Genomic DNA, 24,926 nt, shown 5'->3' with positions numbered 1-24,926 from the left:
TGAGATCGTGAGCTGAGCCGAGATAGTCAGACTGACTCAGCTTAACCGACTGAGCCAGCCAGGTGCCCCTCTCTTACATTTACTCTGGATCCTTCACCCACCGTCCCTTCCTTAGCAGAGGAACACAGCACTTCCCGGCCTCTCCTCCATGATCCCACTCCCCTGACACTGCTCACCTTCCAGAAAGCCTCAGACCAAGCTCTCCTGAATTAGGTAAAACAGACAGGCTTGAATTTCAGCCTCTCTATCGAACCGATAGATAAGAAACAAATGTTTCTTCACCTTTTCTTGAACCGTGTCTCTTTAATTAACAAGCCTTCCTATATCGGCCGTAAACGTTCGCTTCCTCTCCCGATTCCTCTGTGAGCTCTGCGGGTCGGCCTCGTCTGGGTGCGGTGGTGCCGCCCGCAGACTGCTGGTTAGCTCTCCCGCCATGTGTGACCCTCTCTCATGCGGTCAGTGCTCCTCAGGTGCCCGACAGTCGCCGGCATTCCTGTGCTCCGTGCCAGCCGAGACCACGGCGTCTGGAGCGCGGGTGTACTTCTTCAGGCCCAGCCGGGCCCCGACGTCTGAGGAGGTGTGGGATCGGAGAAGCAGCAGTGACCCAGGGGGCTGCAGAGTGGCCGGGAGCGGAGCGAGCAGAGGCCTTGGGACGGAGACGAGGGGCAGGCAAACATCCTCCACGGCTGGTTTCTCCTCCGGCCACCTCGGCTGCAGCCAGCCTTTGCAGTCTCCAACCCGTACAGACTCCAGGGTCCACTCTGGATCCGCACTTTTCGGAGGGCTTCCTTTTCAACTCAAAGTGGCAGAGAGCTCCTCAGCTCAGCTTAATTTTTTTTGTTTTTTTGTTTTTTTTTTGAGAGACAGAGAGAGACACACACACAGAGCGCAAGCGGGGGTGGGGGTGTGCAAAGAGAGAGAGGGAGACGCAGAATCCAAAGCAGGCTCCGGGCTCTCAGAAGAGCCTGCTTGGGATTCTCGGTCTCCCTCCCTCTCTCTCTGCCCCTCCCCTGCTCGCTCTGTCTCTCTCACGAAATAAACAAACTTAAAAGAAATTAAGGGCTGCCTGAATATGGCACCGCAGACCTACATTCTCCCTGGATACACGTGTTCGTAACAGCCCTCGAGCTCGTGTGCGTCCCTGCGAAGAGTCTAGGGGGCTCTCCAGGCCCAGCCTCCAGAGGCCGACACACACACAGCGCTGCCGCAGGCGGACGGCAGGCACCTCGCTCCGGGAGGACGGCTGAACCTGCCGCCACGCGCAAATAAAGGGCTGCACTGAGTCACGATCCCAACGATTCGAGGAGGACAGCACAGAACGCCAGAGGTACGCACCTGTGAGCGCGTTGCTGGTTCTCTCCACAGCTGCCTCTGGGAACAACGGACAGGCCCCCGGGCTCTGGAGGGATGCGCTGCTGTTGGTCCTCACGACTGGGACCGGCTCTTCTCGTATGCCCATGGGGATGCCCCCGGGGAGCAGACGGGGCCGGCCAACCCCTCGGCAGAAAGCCACTCTCCCTGTACGGAAGGAGCGGATTTCCCCACGAGCCTGCGTACCTCTCAGATGGGCCTCGGAGGAGACTCTGGCAGGCGAGCGACCACCCGGAGCGTGTGGGCAAGGCCCACACCTGGCCCCAGATTCCTCGATCCCAGACCTTCCAGCACACGCTCCGGGCCGCCGCTGCCCCAGGCACCATACCTTAGAGAGCACCAGTCAAAACCAACACTAGTTTCCACGTACCCATGTTCCCCAAAAGGTAAGCTGGATTGCAGGGGCATTTTCTGTGCCTTGCCGGACACTTTAAGGAAGTCTGGAACACACCCCGCTAATTGTTCTGTCACCCAGAAAAGAGATTCTGTGTTCAAAGCACATCCTCCTCCCCGGGACTGGAAGATCTTATTTTGGTGGTCAGTATTTAAAGGGACCACACTTCTTCAGCTTCAACCAGCACCATTCTGCCGTGAACCAGGAAATGCCACTCACGCACCGTGTACTATGTTGCACAAATTAATTACTGACACTTTCCTTATTCTATTTAGTACTGTCTTCTAAGAGCAGTTCCCTTACTCGTGTTGCAGCACATTTCAGAAGAAACTACTGATTGTATCAACATAATTGTCTTTTTACAAGACGCACACCAGTAAGGAGAAAGTTTTTCTGGTTCCTGTTGCTTAATAAAAGTTGTACAGCTGATGCTGCCATTGCCGGCTCAAAATGACGATATAAAAACAAGATGGGGAGTCGGGGTTCCATCCACACACTATGGGTTCTTTCATTACTCTGTCCCAGAGAATGCCAGAGCTGTCTGCGGCAACCTCCCAATGCCAAGGCCTTCCAATACACTATTCATTTCCTTGGTGTAAAAAGCACTTAAAAGTCGATTCAAAATTATTATTCTTTTTGTCCAATTTAAGACAGCACCACACTTCATGTAGATGCCTGCTTCACTGTTACCTTGTCTGTGTAACCCGCTTTTCCAATGTGAGACAAGCAACCACTCCACGAGGAAGCACGGTGTGGTGGTTGTGTGCTCTAGAATCCTGCTGTCCCCTCTGGGAGCCCTGGCTCAGTCACTTCTCAGCTGCATGACCCCAAACTGGTCAGTTAACCTCTTGCATCAAAGGGCCCAGGGTTCCTACTTGACAGCGGTGCCATGAAAAGTACCTGAGCCCACGCCAGGGACTCCAGGAGGAGGAAGGGAGAGGAGGAAGAGGGGGGACGAGGAGGATGGGAGGGGGAGGAGGAGGGGAGTTGTCTCTGTCGCTGTTGCGGTCAGTGACTGGTACTTGTGATTTAACAAATGGAAAAGCACTGGCTGGAAATACCTCTACTTAGTGTGTAACAGCCCTGGTCCATTTCTCTAAAAACACACCAAAACCCGTCGTGTCTTCTGACAGTGCCTTGAAATGGAAAGGCATCCACTACTCCAACTAGGGAAGACAAAGAACCGGATTTCTGTTTGAAAACTGCAACAAAGAACCGCTACGGCTAATCTCACCTGAGATCCCCCCCACTCTACCTTCCCTTCAAGATGCACAGCTGCCCCTTAAAGCAGGGATCAGGGCGCTGACCCCCAGTATAACTTCTGACTCCCTCAAAACTTGATAGCTTGACCGGAAGCCTTACCAATTACATGAACGATTTACACACACTTTGTACACTGTATGTAACCTCTGCTGTACTCTTACAATCCAGTAAGCCAGAGAAAAGAACAGATCATCAAGAAACTTATGGGGGGGGGGTGGCACCTGGGTGACTCAGTCCGTTAGGCATCCAACTTCTGCTCAGGTCATGATCTCACAGTTCATGAGTTCAAGCCCCAGATCAAACTATCTTCAGATCCTCCGTCCCCCTCTTTCTCTGCCCCTCCCCTGCTCGTCCTCACTCTCTCAAAAATGGGGAAAGAAAGAAAGGAAGGAAAGGAAAGAAAGGAAAGGAGAAAGGCAGGCAGAAAAGGAGGAAGGAAGGAAGGAAGGAAGGAAGGAAGGAAGGAAGGAAGGAGAAAGAGGAAAGAAAGGAAGAAGGAGAGGAAGGGAGGGAGGGAGGAAGAAAGAAGAAAAGAAAGAAAGAAAGAAAGAAAGAAAGAAAGAAAGAAAGAAAGAAAGAAAGAAAGAAAGAAAGAAAGAAAGAAAGAAAGAAAGAAAGAAAGAAAGAAAGAAAGAAAGAAAGAAAGAAAGAAAGAAAGAAAGAAAGAAAGAAAGAAAGAAAGAAAGAAAGAAAGAAAGAAAGAAAGAAAGAAAGAAAGAAAGAAAGAAAGAAAGAAAGAAAAAAAGATCACAAGGAACAGAAAATACGCTCATAGTTCTGTGCCGTACTTAAATCCGGGCACAGGTGGCCCTGTGCTGCTTGATCCCATGTTGTTCAAGGGCCAAGTATACTTTCCCTGCAGATGCATTTCCCAAACGACGTCCTACAAAGCTGGGAAAGGCCTGCCTACCAATTTGTTCCCAAAATGTAGTGGGGGGCCTGGTCGGCAGGAGGCATGGAAGTGTGCTGCCTTCACTTTAAAAACTAGAACAAGATGCGGCTACACAATGTCCCTGGTCTGCTGCAGCAATGCTCCCACTGCCACGGACCCGACTCCGAGTCCTGCTGATACCCACGGGGACGGGGCTGCCACACTCGTCCCCTGGAGCTCCTATGACTCCCTCCGCACGTGCAGTTACTGCTCAGATTCCCAGAAACACAGGAGGCGAGAGGAGACAAGGCCACAGGTCAGCGGCTGCAGGCGGTGGGTCCCTTGTGCCTTTCCTCGCTCGCTGTTGGGCCACAGTGGAGGCAGCAAGGGCAGAATGAGGCTCCGGGTCTGCTTTTCTGTTCGTGGTTTCCATAAACATCTTGCTGGCAGAAAGCCTTGTCTATAGAGAAAAGCTGACGCCCCACCATTCCAGTCCAGACCAGGATTTTTAGGCGCGGTAAGCAGGGTCCCAGGCAGACAGAGGAACGTGCCAAGGTGCCCAGCTGAACCACCCAGCTCCCCGCTTCGAACCAGCTCCTGCCCAGGGGCCTCGCCACCAGCCTTGTGGGCCCATCCAGAGGCAGTGAGCAATGGCCACCTGTTGTGAAATGTGCAGACTCTTTCTTTCCAACCGTCTTCAGATGTGCACAGAGGTCAGAAGACAGGCGAACAGGACTGAGAGTGTGTCCTTTCTTCCCGTGGCGCCCTCTGGCTACAGAGTACCAAGTTCAAGGCTGTCTACTGAAAGCTTGTTTTCACTGAAACAAGCACCCGACTGAGCTCCCTGCATTGCAGAGCACAGGGGAGCAGATTCTCAGAAGTTTTAACAGATAGGCGTTTATTCATTGTGCTTGGGGCGGGGGGGGGGGGGGGGCATTACCAGCACATCAGAGCCACGAGTCCATGGAAAGCAGTGCTTACGAGCAGGCATGTGAAACCCTCGCACAAACCCAAGAATGCCTGAAATCCTAACTAAAGGAACTTCCAACCAGAGATATCCAGAAATGTGTAAAAATGGGTAAAACTGAATGCACATTACACTCTGAAAGCCAGTTATTTTAAACTAACTGGTAAAATCTATTTTGCATGAACTGTTCTGGTCTTGCAAATCAACATCTAACTTGCTTCTCTTCCCCACTAAGTTTTTATCATTACCTGATATTACAGCTTGTATTTGTTTTGTTACCTCCCACTTGGGCCAAGAGATGGCTGATTACTTATGGCAATGGTGCGCCATGAGTGGAGAAAGAGTACATAGATTACCAGCTCGGTGGGCGTGGCAGAACCACGAACATTAGTAATGGGCATATCAATGAAATCTGGGAAATGCCTTATCAACCCTCAGGGACACACAGACCTCAACTTCACAGTTTTACACTGTAGGACACTTCGTGAACCTAACCTGACAAATATTTACATCACTATGCATGCACGCATTTACACGGGAGGCACGTGTGCTCGGATCAGCGACATTACGGAAGGGCACGTTTAACGTCATCCACATGTGCCACCGCAGCCAAGGCGCCCTGGGCCCTTCGACCACACAGGGTGGTGACTTCGGTATGAACGATTTGGAAAGAACTGCTATACTGAGAGGCTCGGGAGGTGCCAGCTAGGGTCAGAGGGCCTGGTCTGTAGTTAACAGTCTACCATCAAGACCAAACGATCAGAACCTACTTGTTAGAGCAGCGCCCATGGTGCAGCAGTGGTGACCAGGACCCGGTGGGTACTTGTGCAATCTATTCAAATATGTAACTCAGTACAAGCACAGTCTTATTTAAGACAGTACCTCAATTTTCTTTGTAAACGTAACTATGTCATACACAAAGATTAAAGGGAGGGAAAAGTGGCTTGTTCGCTCTGGTACCTACAGAATTTAGGACTTATACTGGTCACTTGAAATACACAGCCTTTTAAAATATCTTTCAACAGGCATATTCTTTCTCTAGATTTCAAGCTTCTCATGTACTTGAAAATGTAGAAAAGCAGTGAGCAAGCAGCTGTCGGCATACTACTCAGGCCCTCCAGCCACAAGGCCCTCCTTGTCAGCAGCGCATCCGAGACGCAGCCAAGAACCTGCATGCCGAGAGCACGCAGCCCTTCCCAGGAGGGAAGCGGGAGAGCGCCGCCCTCACCACTGGGGCTTCCTGCAGACAGCGCAACCCCTGGGAGCTGGAGGGGAAATCATCGCCCGGAGGCTTTCAAGAGTGGAAGGACAGGCCTAGGCAGCCACAGCACAGGCCAAAGACAGGGGGCATGACCTGCTCAGCACGGAGAAGAGGGCAGCACGATGGCATCTCAAGTCCTACGTCACCTAAGGCCACAACCTGTTATCTAAAAGCAAGTTTCAGAGTTGCTTACTTGTGGGACGTCCTTTTCTTCATCATGCTTGCAGACACACCAGCATGGCCTAAAAGAGAAGTGAGCATAAGTCAATAAAAACTGGACACAAAAATACTTCAGACCTTGGAAAAAATGAACTTCTAAAAAACTGCTATGCAAAGCATGAAATGGGGCGTCTGGGTGGCTCAGTCAGTTAGGCGTCCGACTTCAGCTCAGGTCATGATCTCATGGTCCGTGGGTTTGACTGCCGCACTGGGCTCTGTGCTGACAGCTCAGAGCCTGGAGCCTACTTCGGATTCTGTGTCTCCCTTTCTCTCTGCCCCTTCCCCACTAGGGCTCTGTGTGTGTGCCTCTCTCTCAATATAAACAAACATTAAAAAAAAAAAAAGGCATGAAATGAAAATAAGCCATAAAGAGCCAACCTGTAGGAAGTCATTTGTTTATTTAATTGTTAAGAAGGAAATAAAAGGGGTTCTAGGAAAATAAGATAGCAAGGACAACAGCTCATCTCCCCAGATCTGCCATAAAAAACCCAAAATCACATGGAACAAAAAACACAACACAAGTGACAATCTGGCCGTAAAGTACTAAGTTACAGAAGCTGTCTTCCTGCGACAAGCCACTAGAAAGCGGGCAGATGTGAGACACCTAGACCCAGGCACCGCACGGCTGAGGCACAGGACCACAGCACCAGAAGGCTGTGCACCCGCCCGGCCCGAGGTATCAGAGTGATGTGCAGACCCGGCCCACAGGGGAGCAAGGAGAACAGGATGGTTGTGCCCCAGGCTGGGAGGACAAAGGGGCAGGGGCGGGGGGGGGGGGGGGGGGGGGCGCAGAGTGCTGGTGAATGGGGTCTCAAAGGGACTCCAAACATCTGGGGGTGGAAAGGGATGGCAGTTGTTCAAAGTCCGGCCAGCCACCTCTTCAAACCCCTAGGGCAGTTGGTAAAAACCACACAGAGGTGACCCCTCAGCAAGAGGGCTGCTCCAGACCCACCCGGGCATCTGGTGGCCAGAACAAAGTCCGAGCACGGCCACACAGTCCCAACGCGCCACCACACATCTCAAATGGCCCACACCCCAACAGAGGCCACTCGACACGCAGGAAAGTGGCAGACCATACCCCACGCCAAGGGGGTTACAACCAGAATGTAATTAACAGCAAAGATGTTAAAAGAGCTATAATCTGCTCAAATATATAAAGGACGACAGACAATACTCAGAAAAATGTGGGGAAGAAAAGGAAAGAAATAAATGAAAGTGGTGAAAACACATGATCTGAAATGAAGATGAGTGGACACGGTTAACAGCGGACCGGACCCAAAGACGGTGGGGACAGGAGCGGCCGTGGGGACCCTCACGGCCCGTGTCAACTGGCCTGACACACGGCAAACGGGATGGTTTACCACACCCACGAAGAGAGGAGCGCACCGGGAGAGAAGGAAGAGCTAGAAGCAGCAGTGGCAGAGAGTTCTCCAGATGTGGTGCGCACACAGCCACGTGGCCACACAGCCAATGAGCTCAGCCACGCCCACGTGGGATGAAAACAAGGATGAACCTGCCAGGGCGCATCCTAATCACAGTTCTGGAAACCAGTGGCCGGTGAAATACTTTAAAACAGCCTAACAGGGGCGCCTGGGTGGCTCAGTCGGTGAAACGTCCGACTTTGGCTCAGGTCACAATCTCATGATTCACAGGTTCGAGCCCTGCGTTGGGGTCTGTGCTGAGATTGCGGGGCCTGCTTGGGATTCTGTCTCACCCTCTCTCTCTGCTCCTCTTTTGCTCACACACACACTCTCTCTCTCAAAATAAACAGTAAACTTAAAAAAGAAACAACACAGAGAAACGAACACAATACTGGCTCCAGATCCACTGCCAGAAAGATCGTGAGCCCAAACAGAAGACAGTGGAGAAAAACTCATGGACTCAGAGCACTATCTCCGGCCAAAGGAGCTTCTAGCCTCAACGGTACAGATAATGGCATCAAATGAAGACTGTCCAAACACGAATTCAGAGACTATATAAAAAAGGATGGGACAACTGCTAGCACCACACAAATTAACCTCAGGACAAAGTTATCAGGGATCAAGACAACATTTCAAAAACGGTTAAGAGTCAATCAAGAAGCCGGCACATTTCACAGGTTGACGGTACGTGCACTGGGTACAGAACACTGGAGTTCATGAAGGAAAACCCGACGGCCCTGACAGGAAAAATCAACACATCCACAATCAGACATTCAGACGTGAGCTCTCCTCTCTCAGTCACGGAAGTAAGGAGTGGGTGGAAAATCAGACAGGACGCAGAAGACCAGAACACCACAAAGAGCCTACACTACACGGGTTTTTTCCCCCAAGTTCACCTGAGATGTTCACTCAGACACACCATCTGCCACCCAAAGCACAAACCCTCCATGCACTTAAAACAACGTGAACTCCTAGCAAGTTTGTTCTCTTACCACATCAGAAGGGAAAGAGAAATTAATAATATCTGGAAACACCCCTGTTTTTGAAAATTAAACCACAATCTTGTTTAATCCACAGTTCAAGGACAAAATCACAATGAAATTTGACCTTGAAGAAAATCAAACTGGACACGCTATCCGTGGGATGCGGCAAAAGCACCCCTGACTACAGTGATCGAAATCCACGCTAGGCAGCAAAATATAAAGAAAACAAAGAACGTGTGACCACAAGCTCAGTCTAGCGGTCCCCTGACTGGAAGAAGGCGGCTCCGGGGTTATCTGCAAATCCGCCATCCCTGGCCGTCCCTGAGAGCGCGCATGCTCACACACACTTCCTTACTTCCACTTACAATTCCAAAGTGAAGCGAACAAGCAGACACACGGCCAACCGGTCAGTGCAGGGCTGTCTGTCCCTGTTCATGAAGACGGTGAGACAGGCAGGTCCCGGGTGCCCAGCGCCGTCCTCCACACTGTCCCCAGCGGCCCGGGCACCCCCACGCAGACAAGCAGACAGCTCACGGACAATGGAAGACAGCCTGGAAGGACACCAAACTTTCCTGAACGCCCCACCCCCCCTCCGCCGTCACCCCGGAATGTCTCTAGGCTTGGGGTGGACAGGATGAGGAGAGCGGACAGGCAAACAGACCCGACGGTACAGGATCGCTGGGGGTCCACGGTAACTACCCTACCCCCTTGGTGTCAGGGCCACCTTGCCTCCCACATGGAGCTCACTGGGACAGGGCAGCCGGCCTTGCACCTGTCTGCCCCCGCCCCCACGTGCCAGGCAACGCTGGGGCCCACCTGTCACCTCGTGTCCCAACGGGGCTCACTCTCCCGCCACAGGAGGGCTGTGGCAAGATCACCGGAGAGGAGCGAGCCGCTCCCAGGGAAGCCTCTGCTCTGGCAAACGGGCATCGACACTCGTGGAGACACGGCCCCTTGGGTGCAAACGCTCCAGGCTGGGTGCACCACCACATGTGCAAGGACCCCGGAGCTCTGCAGATGGACTAGGAGGACGCACGGCGGTCCTCAAGGCCACCGAGGCCTTCACAGTCACCACACAGGGCCAGAGGCATGAACACGGAGAGCGGGAGCTCTCGGAAGCCTGCACGTGAGGAGCGGAGTCCTCCCTCTGCCTGAACAGGGGAGAAGCTGCACAAGATCAGGAATCTTTCAAGTGGCCAGAGGAGGAGTCCCAGGGTTGACAGAGACAGGCCTGCAGAGGGACCCACAGGGCGCCTCGGGCAGAGCTTGCAGGGGGAGCAGGTGGAAAAGCCGACCCACAACCTCCGCGCCCACAAGTTGGGGCCCAGCCCCCAGTGGCCAATCTTGGCAGGAAGGGAGGGAGGGTCCACGTGCTCCCGGGTTTCACCTCTGGGAGTGCCGCAGTTCCAGGTGAGGGGTGGGGGGGGGGGGGTGGTGGGGGAGGTGGGGGAGGAAGGGGAGAGAAAACTCCCCTCCAGCCCCCAGTAGAGGGAGGGGAGAAAGTAGCCATTCAGAGACAGAACAAAGTGTTTGGTTCTTAACAAGGCCCATCCCCAAGAGCCCAATCCCTGCCCAAGGGCAGGGAGATTAAAAGTCCAGCTGCCGCGGGTCCTGTCCCACAGCGGACAGGAGGAGGACACGAGGGTCAGCCAGTGGCACAGACCCATTAAGACACGAGGCCTAGTTAGAGCACTACAGAATGTATCCCGCCCCCCACGCCCCATCGAAGGTCACTAAAGGCTTGTGAGCTCCTTTCATCTGGCACATCCTGTCCAACTTGGTCAAAAACTTATAAAGCACATGAAAAAGGAAACAACACGGTTTGAAGAGACAGAAAGCACAGGAACCAGACTCTGGCATGACAGGTGGCAGAACGATCATTCCAAGAATTCCAAGTAACTATCAAAATTAAGCTAGAGCTTCTAATGAAAAAAAGTAGACAACGTGCAAGAAAAAAATGAGTAATGTAAAAAGAAAGGTAGAAATTATCAGGGAAAAAAAAGACGGCAGAGGTCAAAACACCAGAACAGAAATGAAGAATGTGTATGAGGGACTCATGATGGAGAAAGTGCAATCCAAACTACAAAAAGCAGGGAAAAGTGGGAGAGAAAGTAGAAGAAAACACAGGGCAAGGAACAGGGCACAGTAAGAAACAGAGCAGACGTTAATCCAGTGAGCCCCAGACACGGCTGAGAAAAGAGTCTCTGAGCCGCAGGACATGCCAACAGAAAGGTCCAAACCTGAAAAGCAGAGCAAAGGACAGGAAAAAACAAATCAGAATATCCAAGGACCGTGGGGCGACTACAAAGAAGTAACATGTACAAGGGGAATGCCAGGAAGAAAAGATGGAGACGGAGGAACAAAAGAAAACAGTCAAAGCAATAATGACTGAGGATTTCCCCAGATTAACGTCAGACGCTAAACCAGAGACGCAGGAAGTTCAGAGAACGCCAAGCAGGATAAATGCCCGAACACCGCATATAAGCGTATCATATTCACAGCGCAAATCCAGGGCAAAGACAAACTCCTGAAAGCAGCCAGAGGAAGACACGCCTTATGGATGGAGAAGCAGCAAAGAGCAATTGCATCCGCCTTCTCCTCAGGAAGCACGGCAGCAGAAAGGAGTTAAGTATCTAAGTGCTGAGAGAAAACTAAAAACCCAGAATTTTGTATTCTGCTAACCTTCAAGAGTAAAGAAGAAACAGGCTTGCTCAAACAAACAGAAGTTAAGAGAATTTGTTTCCAGAAGACCTGCACTTCAAGAAATGTTGAAGGAAATTCTTCAGAGAGAAGAAAATGAGTTGAAAAACTCGAATCTACATAAAGATCATTAGAGACCATCTTTCTGAACAGAAATGGTAACACTTTTCCAGAATATTAACAATGTATTAGATGATTATAGCTCACGCATAAGTGAACTGGATTAGTTATAAAAGGATCCTGCAGACTCTAGGGCAGTCTCTTAAAGTAAAAGAACAAGGGCAATGAATAGAAAATAGTAACAAATATAGCAGATATTATCACCTTAAATGTCAATGATCTAAGTACACCAATTAGAAGACCAAGTCTGTCATAGTGGATCAAAATAAAAGACCATATTGTACACTTCTCACAAGAAATCCACTTTAAGGATATATACTTACATTAAAAATAGTGGGAAGGAAGAATATATACCATGCTAAGACTGATCAAAAGAAGCGAGAGTAGCTACATTAATTTCAGTCAGATTCCAGAGCAAGGGAAGTCATCAGGGATAAAGAGATAGATTATGACGGGGCGCCTGGGTGGCTCAATCGGTTAAACGTCCGACTTCAGCTCAGGTCATGATCTCACTGCTCATCGGTTCGAGCCCTGCGTTGGGCTCTGTGCTGATAGCCCACAGCCTGGAGCCTGCTTAGGATTCTGTGTCTCCCTCTCTCCCTCTGCCCTTCCCCTGCTCACGTTCTGTCTCTCAAAAAATTAATAAATATGTTAAAAAAAATTTTTAAGAGATACATTATTATAAAGCAATCAATCCTCTGAGAAGACAACAATCCTTAACATGTATGTACCTCACAACAGAATATCAAATCAAGGGAGGCCAAAGTTGTACAACTACACAGTGGGACACTTCAATAACCCTCTATCAGAAATGGACACATCCAACAGGCAGAAAATCACTGAGTGCACAGTCAAACCCAACACCACCACTGATCAACTGGATATAATTGACATCAATAGACCACTTCATCCAGCAACAGCAGAATACAAATTCTTTACAAGGTCCCAGAAGCATTCACCAAGACAACATTCTGGCATAAAATACATCTTAAAATTAAAGGAACAGGGGCGCCTGGGTGGCTCAGTCAGTTAAGCATCCAACTTCGGCTCAGGTCATGATCTCATGGTTCGTGGGTTCGAGCCCCGCGTCAGGCTCTGTGCTGACAGCTCAGAGCCTGGAGCCTGCTTCAGACTCTGTGTCTCCTCTCTCTTCACCTCTCCTGCTCATTCTCTGTCTCTCAAAAATAAATTTTGAAAAAGCTAATAAATAAATAAACAAATCCTGCAACTGCTCGCAAACCACGATAAAATCAAACTAGATTCAATAACAGAAAAATAGCTGGAAAATTCCCAAACACTCAGAGATTAAGCAACACACTTCTAAATACACTGTTCAAAGAAAAAAACCACAACACAAATTTAAAAATATTTGGAACTAAATGAAAAGCAAAATACATTTTGCAAAATTTGTAGGATACAAGGAAAGCAATGCTTACAGAGAAATCTACAGCACTGAATGCATGTATGGGAAAAGAGGAAAGATTTAAAATTAAAAATCTAAGCTTACACCTTAGGAAATTATAATAGGAAACCATACTAGATGTAAAATAAAAGAGGTTATAAAAGTTAGAACAGAAATCAGTAATATTTTAAACAAGACATCAACAGAGAAAAACCAATGAAATCAAAAGATCATTGTTTGAAAATACCAAAATTGATAAATCTCTAGCCAGGATAACTAACACGAAAGAGAGAAGGCATAGATCACTAACATGAGAAATCAAAAAGGAGACATCACTACAGACCCCATATACAAAATCTACATGACAACTACAAAACTGATGAAAGAAATCTAAATGGAGAGATATCTAAATGGAGAGATATTCCATGTTCATAGACAGGAAGACTCAGTATTGTCAAGATGTCAGTTCTTCCCAATTTGAACTATAGATTTAGTGCAATCCCAATCCAAATCCTAATGAGTTATCTTGTGGATATCAATGAACTGGTTCTAAAGTTTATAGGGAGAAGCAAAAGATCCAGCACAGCCAACACAATACTGAAGGAGGAGAACAAAGTTGGAGAACTGACACTACCCAACTTTAAGACATCCTGTAAAGCTACACTCATCAGGACAATGTGGTACTGACGCTTTAAAAATGGACAAATAGAACAAATAAAGAACCCTGAAAAAGACCCACATATAGTTAACTGATCTTTGACAAAAGAGCAAAAGCAATACAATGGAGAAAATATAGTTTTTTTAACAAATGGTACTGGAATAAATAGACATCCACCTACAAAAAAACGGATTTGGACAGAGACTTTACATCCTTCACAAAAATTAACTCAAAATGGATCACAGACCTAAATGTAAAGTGAAAAACTATAAAACTCCTAAAATACAACACAGGGAAAAATCCAGATGACCTTGGTTATGTTGATGACTTTTTAGATACTACACCAACAGCATAATCCGTGAAAGAAGTTAACTGATAAGCTGTACTTCATTGAAATTAAAAATTTCTGCTCTATGAGAGACACTGTCAAGAAAATGGGAAGACATGCCAGAAGAAGAAAACACCTGCTGAGTGAAAGAAGCCGATGTGAAAAAGCTACGTAAGATTCCAACTCTATGACATTCTAAGAAAGGCAAAACTATGGATACAATAAAAGGCAGTGACTGCTAAGGGTTGGGGGAAAAAGGAATGAATAGTTGGAGAATAGGGGATTTTCAGGGAATAAAACTACCCTGAATGATACGAGAATGGTGGATCTGAATACGTCTGTCAAAACCCACAGAACGTACAGCACCAAGAGTGAAGCTCAAAGTAAACAATGGACTCTGAGCAATCATGACATGTAAATGTGGGCATGCCAATGTAACAAGTGTACTATCTGGTGGGGGATGTGGCTAGTAGGGGACGTTGAGGGGGAGGGGACCAGAGATATACAAGAAATGTACATTCTGATCAACTTTGCCTTGAACTTAAAACTACTTTATGCAAAATAAAGTCTTGGGGTTCCTGGGTGGCACAGTCGGTTGAGCATCTGACTCTTGATCTCGGCTGAGGTCATAACACAGTTTGTGAGTTGAAACCCCGCGTCGGGTTCTGTGCTGATGGTACGGAGCCTGCTTGAGATTCTGTCTCTCCTCTCTGCTCCTCCTCCTCTGCTTGTGCACACGCGCGCGCTCTCTCTCTCAAAAAAAAAAAAAAAAAAAAAAAAAAAAAACTTAGAAAAAAAGAGAAGTCCTTTTGCAAAGTTCTTTTTAAAAAGGACTTTTTAAAAAAAGAGGTACTAGACTTATTCTTCCATCATTAACACTGAGCTAAACAGCAAACAATACCTGCAATGCTGAAGTAAAATGACTTTGAACCCTGAATTCCATACCGAGCTAAATTACCAATTGAGGATACAGACATTTACATTCATGTATGGGCTCAAAAGTTACACCTCCCACAAATCTCTGGAAGTAACTGGAGGATACTCTCCAGAAAACAAGACAGAAAAGCATCATAAACACACAGGATCCGAGAAACCAGAGATGTTTAAGTCCAGCATGACATCTGTGATACAGGATGAGACCCATGCAGACAGGAGTAAGAGGCCAGGGACTTAAGGAGAGTGGTCTCCCAGAAGCTGGCACCACACAGTAGCAAGTGTAAGAAATATATCACAGGCAAAGGCTAGTAACTCCAACTTTAAAAGAGCTTCGAGGGGCGCCTGGGTGGCTCAGTTGGTTGAGCGTCCGACTTCAGCTACGGTCATGATCTCAGAGTTTGTGGGTTCAATCCCCACATCAGGCTCTGTGCTGACAGCTCAGAGCCTAGAGCCTGCTTGGGATTCTCTGCCTCCCTTTCTCTCTGCCCTTCCCCCACTCGTGTTCAGTCTCTCTCTCTCTCTCAATAAACATTAAAAAAATTTTTTTAAAAATAAAAGAGCTTCTAAAGGTAGAAGAAAATTGGAGATAAGAACAGAAAAAGACAGGCCAAAGAGGCCTCACACATGAAACTACAGACTCCTTTGTCACCCATCTGACGAACAAAGATTCATAAGCTGACAACACACTACACTCCCCAACAAGCAAGATGGGGGAGAGAGACACGCTTCCACACCGCTTGCTGGTAAGAAGGCACAATGGTACAAAGCCCATGAACACCTCACAGAATCACGTATGCATGTAAGATCTAATTCAGCTCTCCTAAAAACCTATCCCAGTGATGACACACTGGCAAAACAGACAAGCCTATTCACTGCAGTATCATCATTTCTAATACAGAAGAGTGGAAACAACCTAAATGTCCAAATAACTAAGCATAAATGAACACAAGGTACTATTGAGCTGTGACGAGTGGGGAGTAGGCGCTCTACGCGCTGCGAAGGGGTGGTCACCGCACGTTGCTCAGCGGAAGAGTGACAGAGGAGCAGGTAGGCATGTTTATAGTCACTGGGCGCCGATGGCAGTTTGTCACTGGAAGTGGGTGGCATCACTCATCTGAGGATCACAGATTTTCCAATAGAAAACAGAACGAGACCCTTTACTAGGTGCTGCATCTATTTGCTGATTGAAATGTGAAAAGAAGTAGAGACATAATTTACAAAATTAACTCTTCTATGACTCACAGAAGTTACTTAAACTGGACTAAACCGTGACGGGTAACAAAACCACATACACTCAAACTGTTCTGGCAGAAGCTCATTGGGACCCATCTTCCAAAACACTCACACCTCCTTTATCACGTTTTGCTGTAGTGGTAGTGTCCTTGCAGATGCTCCGTTTTTTAACAAACCGAAGGCAACCCTGTGTCAAGCAAGCCTATCAGCGTCATTTTGTCTAAGGCATTTGCTCACTTCATGTCTCCCTGTCACATTCTGGTAATTTTCACAATATTTCAAGCCTTCTCATTATTTTTATATTTGTGACAGTGATCGGGGAATCAGTGCTTCTGACTCGCTGAAAGCTCAGTTGATGGTCAGCAGATTTTAGCAATAAACTCATTTTTGATTACACTATGGTGCATTGTTCAGACATAGTGCACACTTAACAGACTATTGCACAGTGCAAACATAACATTTATATGCACTGGGAAACCAGAACATTCATCTGACTTCTTTTGCGGGGACATCCGCGTTATCATGGTCTGGAACAGAACCTCCAACGCCTCCAAGATGTGCCTGTAACCAGCGGTCAGCTTTGTGCGACCCAGATTTCCCAAAGACAAAGACCCATGTCTGTTCCAGCAACCTGTTCAAATCAGGAACCCTCACCAATCTCGTCCACACCACAGTGAGGGCTCCCAGCCCTGCCACCTCCCTCATTCCTCCCTGCGGGAGCTCTGCCTCTTGTGAGATCTTCCTGGGAGGCTGTCAAGAAGACCCTGTCCCTGCTGCTGAGCAAAAGTGATAAGCTCAAGAGAGAGCACTTCCCTTACCTATGCAGCTTCCAAACAACTTTTCTGTGCCTTGCTAGAGGATCCACCTCGGATCTTAAGAGATTTAAGGAAAACTTCCAGGTGAAACAGACTAAAAAGCAAATCAACACAAAGACATTCCTAACAGGCCAAGCTAGTTCAAGAAAGTCATTTTAAAGTTTTTCTTTTAATTTTTATTTTTGAGAGAGAGAGAGAGAGAGAGAGAGAGACAGAGATCATGACCTGAGCTGAATGAAGTTGGATGCTTAACCGACTGAGCCACCCAGGTGCCCCCAAGAAAGTCTTCTTAAAAATGCAATTTATTGAGCACCTGGATAGCTCAGTCAGTTGAGTGACCAACTCTTGATTTTGGCTCAGGTCATGATCTCATGATTCGTGGGTTTGAGCCCCATGTCAGGCTCCACAATGACAGCACAAAGCCCGCTTGGATTCTTTCTCTCCCTCTCTCTGCCCTTCCCCTGCTCCCTTGTGCATGCATGCTCTCTCTCTCAAATAAATAAACTTTAAAAAATATACTTTTTAAAAAATGCAATTTATAGCCTCAGAAGTATAAGCTACCTGCATCTATGAAATAGCAAACAGAACAAAAAAGAGCTCCTAGAAATTTAAAATGCTTACTGAAATCTTTTTTTTTTAACGTTTATTTTTATTTTTGAGACAGAGGGAGACAGAGTGCGAGTGGAGAAGGGGCAGAGAGAGAGGGAGACACAGAATCGGAAGCAGGCTCCAGGCTCCGAGCTGTCAGCACAGAGCCCGACGTGGACCTCGAACCCATGAACGCGAGATCATGACCTGAGCCAAAGTCAGACACTTAACCGACTGAGCCATCCAGGCGCCCCTTACTGAAATCTTTTTAAAAGGCTGGGAAATAAAGTCAGTAACTTCCTAAGAATGAAAAAATGGGAATGAATAATTGGCAAAGTTTAGGGAAAAAAAGGTCAACCTGAGAAGCAAAACATCCAAGGTGCATACAGCCAGAGAGAGAGGATGGGTACCATCGGAAGGATCTTTGAACCCCTGTGGGGGGACCGACTGAAAATGTCACCAAGTGAAAAAGACCCAACTGGACATTCACTGCAGTACAGGTCATAGCACATAAAGCAGCAGTCCAGAAGTTTCCAGAGGAGAGGCAAAGACCACTGGACACGTAGACAGGTTTGGAAACAGCATCCAACTTCCCAATGGCAGCACTGAGATCTAGAAGGCCAGAGACGGAGCAATGCCCGGAGAATTCTGAATGACAAGTGACCTCCACCTAGAATCCTGGGCCCCGCCAGCACGGGGGCAGCATGAAGACAATGTTGATGCAGGGTCTCAGAAAGAACCTCATCTTCTAGGTGCACTTTTGGAAAACCGTATCAGAGACAATTTCATACATGCAGAAAAGTCGAGAGTACGAATAAACGACACGTTCCACCTGCCACTTTAACCACCAACTCGTTCGCAGTCTACTCCGAAAGCTGCTTGAGGCCACACAGCCTCTTCCTAGGCAAGAGCACACACCAACACCGGAGGCACAGCGAGCACAAACAAGGAGGATCCTGCTACAGAGATGAAAATGGAGTTCCAAGGACGACAGGGCACCAGCAGCTAGAGGCCATGGCTCAGATGACAACAGAGCTGAAAGTGTGAGAAGAGTCTCTGGGGATCCACGGACAGATGGGCCATGTGTGGCACTGGCCACGTGGCACAGTACACGGAGTTTTATAAAGCTGTTGGATGGTTTGAGAGACCAAGTTGCAAACAAATTTAAGCAAATATGAAAAAATTAAGAAATGGCTAAATTCCAGGGAAAATAAAATGTACCAAAAAAAAAAAAAAGTCATCGCACTGCCTTACTTGGTTCAGCACTGTCAGAATCCAGAGAAATTTGTCTCCGCATAGTATTAACGAACACTTAAGGTAAATATCAGAAGGAATAGAGGGCCTGCTTTTTGTTAGAAGTCTTTGGCACTACTTGACATTTTCAACAATGAATTTTCATCAACTGGATAAAAGTAAAATCAAAGTTTTAAAATTATTTTAATTAAACAGAGCAAAAGTAGTTGCTAAATAAATCTGAGCATTATGAACATGGTTATGTATCATTACCATTCCCTGTACCTATCAGAATGATTAAACTATGTCACAAAGGAGAAAAATGGAAACCTTGGATAAACCAGTAAAAAAATGGAGCCTGACTTTAGGGGGAAAAAAACACATGAAAAATAGTATAGTATGTATATATACAATTATATATATGTAACAGTACAGTACATAATAGGACTTGCTGTCCAATGTCATTAGGTGTACATAAATTACTACTTTAGTAACCAATTAAATTCCAACAGAATTACACAGATAAACCTAAGTTACTTTAAAATAGAAATCTCTGGGGCGCCTGGGTGGCACAGCCAGTTAAGTGTCTGACTTCGACTCAGGTCATGATCTCATGGCTCGTGAGTTCGAGCCCCGCGTCGGGCTCTGTGCTGACAGCTCAGAGCCTGGAGCCTGCTTCGGATTCTGTGTCTCCCTCTCTCTCTGCCCCTCTCCTGCTTATGTTCAGTCTGTCTCTCTCTCTCTCTCAAAAATAAACATTAAAAAAAAAAAATAGAAATTCCTAATATGTTGAACTAGATACATAAAGAGCACACAAATATTCAACTTTCAAATTGTTATTAATCACCCACGCTCTGTCAAACATAGATCCCCGAACTGGGAACCGCCTACTGATCTATTTACTGCTGTGGGGATTTTAAGGCATGACCTCAGATTCCTCCCCCCCCCACAGTCCCTCCCCCCATCAAGCACAGTACTGGCTCCCTCTCTTGAACCTGGGTCCGCCCCCAGGAAGGCCTCCAGGAATACAATGCAGAAGTCAGCCAGTGTGCACACCAAAGTTCCAGACTTCACCAGGAGAGCCCTGCAGCTGTGCCGGTTTCTCTGGGGACACTTGTTCTGGGGGCCTTCGGGTTAGTCCAGCTCCCTAGAGGCCCACAGAGGAGGAGAAAGGCCCTACCCGGTGAGGTTCTCAGCTGTAAGCTCTGAGATGGCAGCAGCCTATGGTCACAGCTGAGCCACCGTACCGACCCTGGAAGGCCTACCTGGGTTTCCTGCTGCAGGAGAAAGAGAACCCCCCCTTTTGGGTGAATTTTCTTTATTTGTAAATGGGCACATTCATAACTGACATAGGAGTTTAAAAGCAACAGAGCCTTGGTCTATGTTAATGGGAAGAATGGTTGAAGACAATTTTATAAACAATACTGATCAAGGGATCGGCAATTTTCCAAAATCGAACACCACCACACAACAGCTGGGAACGGTAAGAGACTCCACGGTCTCATGTTAACGTATCTAATGGGCCACCTGGAACAGAGTACCCACTCTGTCTTCAGCCTATACCACACACTCTTAAAACTGCCAAGGAATAAGAAAAACACAAGATCAAAGTACTGGCTAGGATTAACAATCTCTCCCTTAAGAGCAAGAGCCTCTCTCGGTTTAGATCCTTCGGGCACTTACACCACGCGACCCACCCCGCGACCCACCGCTGTAATCTGCTCTCCCACCTGACAAGGACTTCAAAATCAAGGAAGAAGACAGGAGTGCTGAATTTGGAATGGTATGCATAAAAAGAACTCTGGAAAATGAATTACTGTTTCAAACGGCAGAAACACGGGAGGTTTCACCGATCAACAAAACACCTGACAACAACTCTCGCAATTAAAATAAAAATATTTTCTTGTAAACTCCATGATCAACAATAACAATGCTTTTCCATAGGACAGCTATAGTGTGCCGGGCACCCAACTGCGCCCCGACACACGAGCTCATTTATTCGTCCTCAGAACCTCCGCAGGTACGCACCACAACACACCCCTGCTTAGGTGGTAAGAACCAGGGCTCGAGAAGACGCGATGTGCACCTGTGTCTACGCGGCCGCGAGGGCCTGGATCTGAACAACACACCGGCAGATGGCTGACACTTCAGTCTGTCATCTCGGGCCAAAGTAATCCTACTGACAAATGCCAAACACCGGAATCCATATTATCTTCACAAACGAGAAACGAAAATAAAAGAAAAGGGGTACTTAAAAATGTGAATCCCGGGGGCGCCTGGGTGGCGCAGTCGGTTAAGCGTCCGACTTCAGCCAGGTCACGATCTCGCGGTCCGTGGGTTCGAGCCCCGCGTCGGGCCCTGGGCTGATGGCTCGGAGCCTGGAGCCTGTTTCCGATTCTGTGTCTCCCTCTCTCTCTGCCCCTCCCCCGTTCATGCTCTGTCTCTCTCTGTCCCAAAAATAAATAAAAACGTTGAAAAAAAAAAAAATTAAAAAAAAAAAAAAATGTGAATCCCGGTGGCTCTTCTACAAAGGAATTCCAAACACTATAGTTAATAAAAACAAGGAACAGTTCTAAATCAAACAGCAACCATTCTGTAGGTTTATTAGTTTTGCTAGCATGATTCTCAGATTCATTCATCAAAGAATCTTAAAATGTTACGACAGACTTATTTCTGGCATGGAGAAGAGCTCAGGTCCTAAGCAGGACTTAACTATTTCACAGTGCGCCCTGTATCATCCTGGTTTCTGGGGAGGGTAAAAATCACGCAAAGTCTAACCTTCTGTTCTACTTGCACGAACTGCGGGCCACCGAAGTAGGAAGTAATTTCCATTAAATATCTCTTTCATTTCCATCCCTTTCATTCCAATAAAGTTCTTCCAAATCAACATACAAAAGCTTTTTTCATCAAAACTACTACAAACACCCTAAACCTCCTACTCCTCTAGTCAAACCCCTTTCACTTCTTTCTTCAAAAAGAAATGACAAATCCTCTCCTGATTACAACCCCATTAAGCGGGTGTTTACGCTTCACTTGGCGAATCTGCTGGAGGTCCAACCTGCGGGAGGCGAAAGACCGCGGAGAAAAATACTAGCTTCGTCCCTGCCTTTCAAACAAGGAACCTGTTTTTCCACACGCAGGTGTACGAAACACCGGCCGTCACGGGGCTGGAAGAACAGCCGACCCTCAGAGCCGTGCGGACGCATCCGAGCAGGTCCCCACGGTGGCACGCTGACTGGAGAACGCCGGGCCGCCCCGCCTACCTGCATCCGCTCTGGACCGCTGGCCAGGTGTCTTCCCGAATGGGGTCTTCATTCATCTGTATGTACGTGAGCAGCACAGCTGCCGGACTAGGGTGAAAATTGAAAACTCTCCGATTTGAAACTTTTCCCGGACTCTCAACGTTCCTTTCAGTCCATCATCCAAGTGCCTCTTTTACAAGTTCAGCAGAGACATGTGTGAACATAAGGACTCTGTAAAAACAGCGAAGTAATAGTTCGTTACTAGAGCATCCACACAAGCGAGCCGCCAGCTGACGTAAAATTTTAAACACGACGTCAGCTATGAAGTGCCCCGCCCAGAAGCGACCAGCCTGATTTCCTCAGACCCGCGAGCGGAGGACACGGGGGAGGCAGCGGAGGGTGCACCTGCCCCTCACCCTACCCCGACACCCCCTTGCTGCCAGGATCAGTAAAAGGCGGACGCTAGGGCGTCAGTGACCACAGACACTGCTATGGCCCGTCTCCTCAACGGGACACAAAGACCGAGCCCACGGAGGTGGTGAGGGGGTGGCGGTCACAGGGAGGAAGGGCGCCAGGACAGCCGGAGCAGGGGCAGCACAGGAGTCAAGTTCAGGTCCGAAGCACAGCTGGGCACCAGGTCAGCAGGCCGGCCGCCGGGGCAAGAGAACAGCCAACAAGCCGGCGGTGCCCTTTAGGCCCCTCAGGCTTCCAGAAACCAGAGGAAGGGACCAGCAAATTCTGCACCCGTGCGACAGTCAAGTCATCTTAGGGAAGCAGCTCATCCTGCAAACCAAATGTGACTCCGGCGCAGGGTCAGTCTGCACGAAACTCGTGTGGGGACACGCATTCTCCAGACCACGAGAGCGTCTACTGCAAACTGCACGGACGCACAGGACTGCTTTCGGCTCTCGCGTATTCAGTCCTCACGCGCACAACCACAGCCCTGTGTTCACAGGTTTAACTGAAGACCAGGCTGAATTCATTTTCTAGAGACAAAAATGCAACAGAATGGAATAAAATTAAAAAGCCTAATTGGTGGAGGAGAGAAGAGTCCGTTTTACTGCTAAAAATTCTTAACTAATATAAAGCTTTCTCATTATTCGAGGAAGACAGACTCAAAAATGACAGGATCTGAGAATTAATTCACTGGGGGACCCTGCAGGCTGTGCTCACTGTGTGGGGCTCAGGAAGGACAGAGGTGGCACACACAGCGAGGACACAGCACCCGTCTCTGGACGAGGCTCTTCCCTCTGAGGTTCCGGGCTCTGCCCGCCTCGCCGCCCAAGGCTGCCCGACAAGTGGCTACCGCCCGTCTCCCCGAGTCCACTCTCAGCCGCTCAGCCTTGCTCCCCGACCTCATTCAGCGCCCGCAGCACCGGCTCCCTTGGCAACTGTCACGTGACAGCCCCGCCCTGCAGGACCCCGCCCACCTCCAGGAGGCCCAATGCGCCCACGGGGCCGAAGCCCCTGCCAGCCGGTCCTCCAGCCACCCGGGGACCCGGGGCCCACTCTCCTCTTCCGTGTTCGGCAACAAGGACTCTGCAGCTCACCCCTCAGGTCTTGGACATCATCGCTTCAAAACAGCTGCCCCTCCAGCCCCCACGCCTCCAGCGTCACAGCCCGCACCTTCTCATCACCAAGAACCACAACATCCTCAACCACCTTCGATCGCCCCCTTCCGTCACACGGACATGCCCACCCACGCTTCCCGGCTGCCACCATTCCCTCCCTCCGTGGCCTCACCACCGTGCCACTGTCCACGGTCTTCCTCGGGGACTAAGTGCCCTCCTCACTACTCTGATTCCTCGGACATCCACCACGACAGCTCCTCCCCTCCCCTGCCTTCCTCCGTTTCCTTACTCTTCTTGTCTTGTCACTCGCTCTCCTGGCAAACCCTGACCCAGCCCCCTCCTACGGTGCCCACATCGTAAGCCATCAGGCAAGGCCAACAAACTTATAATCTCCTACCTGGAGTGAGCATCCGACAGTCCCCGCCTGGGCGGGCAAGTGGCCACCTGCTAGGGAGACGCCCCCCACACACCAGAGAGGACTGCTCCCGCCACCACCTGACCCTGACTGGCGCCCCCTGCTCCCTTCTGCCCCATCTGCTCCCCCCTCACCCGATGTACCCTTTCCCAAATGGAGAGCACCGGACCCCTGCTGCTCTTCACAAGATCACTTCGAAGACCGGGGAACGCTGTACCGTGCACACATCAGCAGGTCGGAACCCGGTGCACTACACTGGTTCCGCAACATGGGAGACCAAGCCCGCTCCTGTTCCAAGTGCGCCCTCCTCACGGGCACGTCCGAGCTTCTCCTGGTACCAGTCCCCGCTGCGGTCCCCAGGATGAGCATCACTCCTCTAAAACGTGCAAGGCACAGCCGCGGGGTGGGGGAAGGCTACACAGGGAGCTTTCTGAACATAAGAAAGCAAGACTTTAGATCAAAGTCCTCTCCCTTTTCTGAGTTGCAGTTAATATTCCAACTGCCTAATCTTATCCAGAAACAGAGAGCCCAAGCAAGAGAGGCACACTCTTGAGCTCTCACTCACACGAACACTGTGCTGTCCCCACACTCACCATATGATGCTTCAAAAAACTTTCCTAAAACAAAATCTCACTCTTGACTGGAAAGGGCAAAACTTACTGGGGAAAAAAAAAAAAAAAACTTTTAAACATACCACCTTTACCTTATTATGTTACTCTAACGTAATTAATTTAGTAAAGAAGACAAATTGCAGAAAAACTTTTTTTAAAAAACTTTACCTGTTGAGACAGGAAAATCTCATTATTTCTAGGAGACTGGGAATTATCAAAGTTTCTTGCAAGTATTTACAGAAAATTCTGTCAAAAGACAGAGAAAAGGCGATGCTAGGTTTGGAGAGGCCTGGCAGATGTTGGCACTGCGGGGTGAAGACCGGC

At 48.5% G+C, this 24,926-nt stretch overlaps 1 protein-coding gene across 2 annotated transcripts in view; it reads right to left on the bottom strand.

Moving 5' to 3' along the window:
* The window catches only part of SPIN1 (spindlin 1), a 75,847-nt gene that overhangs the window by 16,384 nt on the left and 34,537 nt on the right, over positions 1 to 24,926 (bottom strand). For both annotated transcript variants that reach the window (XM_086684812.1, XM_086684811.1), the window contains exons 2-3: positions 22,027 to 22,236; positions 6,321 to 6,369 (exon numbers count right to left, since the gene is read on the bottom strand). In XM_086684812.1, coding sequence (XP_086540938.1) covers positions 6,321 to 6,369; positions 22,027 to 22,082 — 105 coding nt within the window. In that variant the 5' untranslated portion in view covers positions 22,083 to 22,236. The remainder of the gene's footprint in view (positions 1 to 6,320; positions 6,370 to 22,026; positions 22,237 to 24,926) is intronic.

The sequence above is a fragment of the Puma concolor genome, chromosome D4 (genome assembly GCF_028749965.1).
Source record: "Puma concolor isolate L17-30 chromosome D4, mPumCon1.1.hap2, whole genome shotgun sequence".
NCBI lineage: Eukaryota > Metazoa > Chordata > Mammalia > Carnivora > Felidae > Puma > Puma concolor.
Note: the sequence above shows the minus strand (reverse complement) of the source record. Positions and strands in the feature narration are given on the sequence as shown.